This window comes from Ammodytes marinus, assembly GCF_949987685.1.
Source record: "Ammodytes marinus genome assembly, chromosome: 15".
Classification (NCBI taxonomy): domain Eukaryota; kingdom Metazoa; phylum Chordata; class Actinopteri; order Uranoscopiformes; family Ammodytidae; genus Ammodytes; species Ammodytes marinus.
The window spans coordinates 677,355-679,854 of record NC_137219.1 but is presented as its reverse complement, the minus strand read 5'-3'; the positions used below and the strand labels follow the sequence as shown (position 1 = coordinate 679,854).

The 2,500-nt window shown below is 53.1% G+C and overlaps 1 protein-coding gene across 1 annotated transcript in view; it reads left to right on the top strand.

The window, feature by feature from the left end:
- Positions 1-1,564, top strand: part of LOC307262222 (ankyrin repeat domain-containing protein 9-like) — a 2,689-nt gene extending 1,125 nt beyond the window's left edge. Inside the window, exon 2 of the mRNA XM_080043018.1 lies at positions 490-1,564. Within this exon, the coding sequence (XP_079899144.1) occupies positions 496-1,431 (936 nt within the window). The 5' untranslated portion in view covers positions 490-495 and the 3' untranslated portion in view covers positions 1,432-1,564. The remainder of the gene's footprint in view (positions 1-489) is intronic.
- Positions 1,565-2,500: the final 936 nt, after the last annotated feature.

The window sequence follows — 2,500 nt, the reverse complement described above, 5'->3', positions numbered from 1 at the left end:
TTTGTGCAAATGAAAACAATAATAAGTCGGACTTGTTTACCGTTACATCTGGGGCTGCGTGACATCACACATGGTAAAATGTAACGTTAGGATTAACAGGACAGCTGGGCCGAGGGAAGACTGAGGGAAGACTGAGGGAAGAAAAACCTCATTCATTATATTATAATTGTGATTTTATAATGATAGAACGCTGGTTCAGTATGGGTGAAGTATTCCTTTAAGCTTGACTTAATATAAGATAACCAGAGTTTATATATTATATAATTCCTTTACACTTCCAATCTGCAACAGAAATGTTTTTGTTTGTTTTTTAAATCATTTTCAATGCTTTTGTTGATAGCGCAGAACTGTCCAAATCTCTCCGACACAATGAACGTTAAAGCTGTACAAGCTTTAACTCCTAATGTTTATTGATATTGACCGTAGGGTTAGGCTGATTCTATCAGTTATAACCTGACCACACTAATCTAACCCCCCTCTCTCCCTCAGGTCACCATGCCGTGGCTCGAGGTACCTTCTTCTACCTCTCCCTATGAGCGCACGCTCTCCACCTCTCCTTCTCAGCGCGCGCTCTCCACCTCTCCCTATGAGCGATCGCTCTCCACCTCTCCCTCTGAGCGCGTGTGTGAGCGCTCGTCCTTCTCCTTCTACCGCTCCGTGAGAGACCACGAGGCGGTGTGGCTGCTGGAGGAGATGCGCAGTATGGAGGTGTTCACCTGGGAGGACGGGGCGCCGCGCGCCTTCCCGCCCTCCGACGCGCTGCTCTACTCGCTGGTCCACGACCATCAGGACTACGCGCGCTACCTGCTGCGCCGCTACGGCGTCACCGCGCTGGCTGCGCCGCCCTGCCGCTTCTGCTGCTGCGCCGGGGCGTCACTGCTCACTGTGGCGGTGCGGTACGACCGCGTGAGCATCCTGGGACTCATGCTGGACGCACTGAAGGAGACGGATCGGCCTGACAGACAGACGGACAGACAGACAGACAGAGAGACAGACAGGTCTGACGTGCTGCAGAGCTGCGGCGGCTGTGTGCACGTGGCGGATGCCGGGAAGACGGCGGTGCGCGTGGCCGTGGAGCTGTCGCGCTCAGACTGTCTGCTGCTGCTGCTGGCGCACGGCGCGCGGCCCGACGCGCTGGACGACGCGCTGCAGCGTGTGGTCGCCGCGGACGCGTCGGAGCGGCGCGCGGCGCAGCGCTGCCTCTACCTGCTGCTGCTCTTCAGGCCCCCGGCCCCCGACCCCGCTCTGGCCCTGACGCTGGGGGCGGAGCCGCAGCGCTGGCAAAGGATTCTGGGAGATGAAGTCTTCCGCTGGCTGCTGGGCGCGGCCCCGCCCCCTCTGCTGCTGCAGGCCATGCGCTGTCTGGCGCAGAGCGAGCCGCAGCAGATCCACGCGCTGCCAGAGTTCCTGCAGCCGCACAGCTGGCAGTGACGTCACCGTTACTATGGAAACAGACTGATGTACATAACCTGTAAATAAAGACAATGAGCTGATTCATGATAGAATCAGTTTCTACCTCAGAATGTGAATGATCCGGTGCAAACGGCCAGAGGGTTAATATACCCTGACCCTGACCCTGGCCCTGGCCCTGGCCCTGGCCCTGACCCTGGCCCTGGCTATCCCCTTAGGGCTGCAGTATATAACAGGCCTGGGGGGGGATGACCCAAACAGGCCTGTGGGGTGGGGGTGGGGGGTTATCCCCCCCCCCCCCCCCCTGGTCCTCAGATCAAAACAAACTCTTTCTCCTCCGTGTGTCTGCGAGACTGAACCTTCAAAGATACACACACACACACACACGCACACGCACACGCACACACACACACACATACACACACACACACACACACACACACACACACACACACACACACACACACACACACACACACACACACACACACACACACACACACACACACACACACACACACACACAGCCTTCTGTCTGTTGGCTGATTTCTGCTGTAAATAAATAAAGAGAATGTTGACTAAAAGAAGTTGCATTGACCCGATTCCTTTAGAACATATTACACACTGTATGTCGTTTTACTTATTATGTCTCTGTTAAAGCTGGGGTATGTGATTTCTGATTGGTCAAAGTTAACATGAGCTGTACACTTTGACCAATCAGAGCGAGGCTAAGATCCTCTGTTCTTATTGGCTGTTGGGACTGTCCATTCACTTTGGCACGACTTTGTTGGTGTAGAGAGCGTGTCAGGGAGGGACCATAGGGGAGGGACCAAAGAGAACAAGTGGAGCGGTTGAGGTATTTGGATTCAAATCTCTATCCCAACTGCCATTTTCTCCCCAAATCCTCCACCCCAGATTTAATGCTTGAGGTTTACTGAAAAATAGTTTTACTCTTTTTGTTTAAAAACCCTAAATAATTTTTTGGGGGAAGACCACTGCTCTAGAATATACCTAAGATTAGATAGATAGATAGATAGATAGATAGATAGACAGACAGACAGACAGACAGACAGACAGACAGACAGACAGA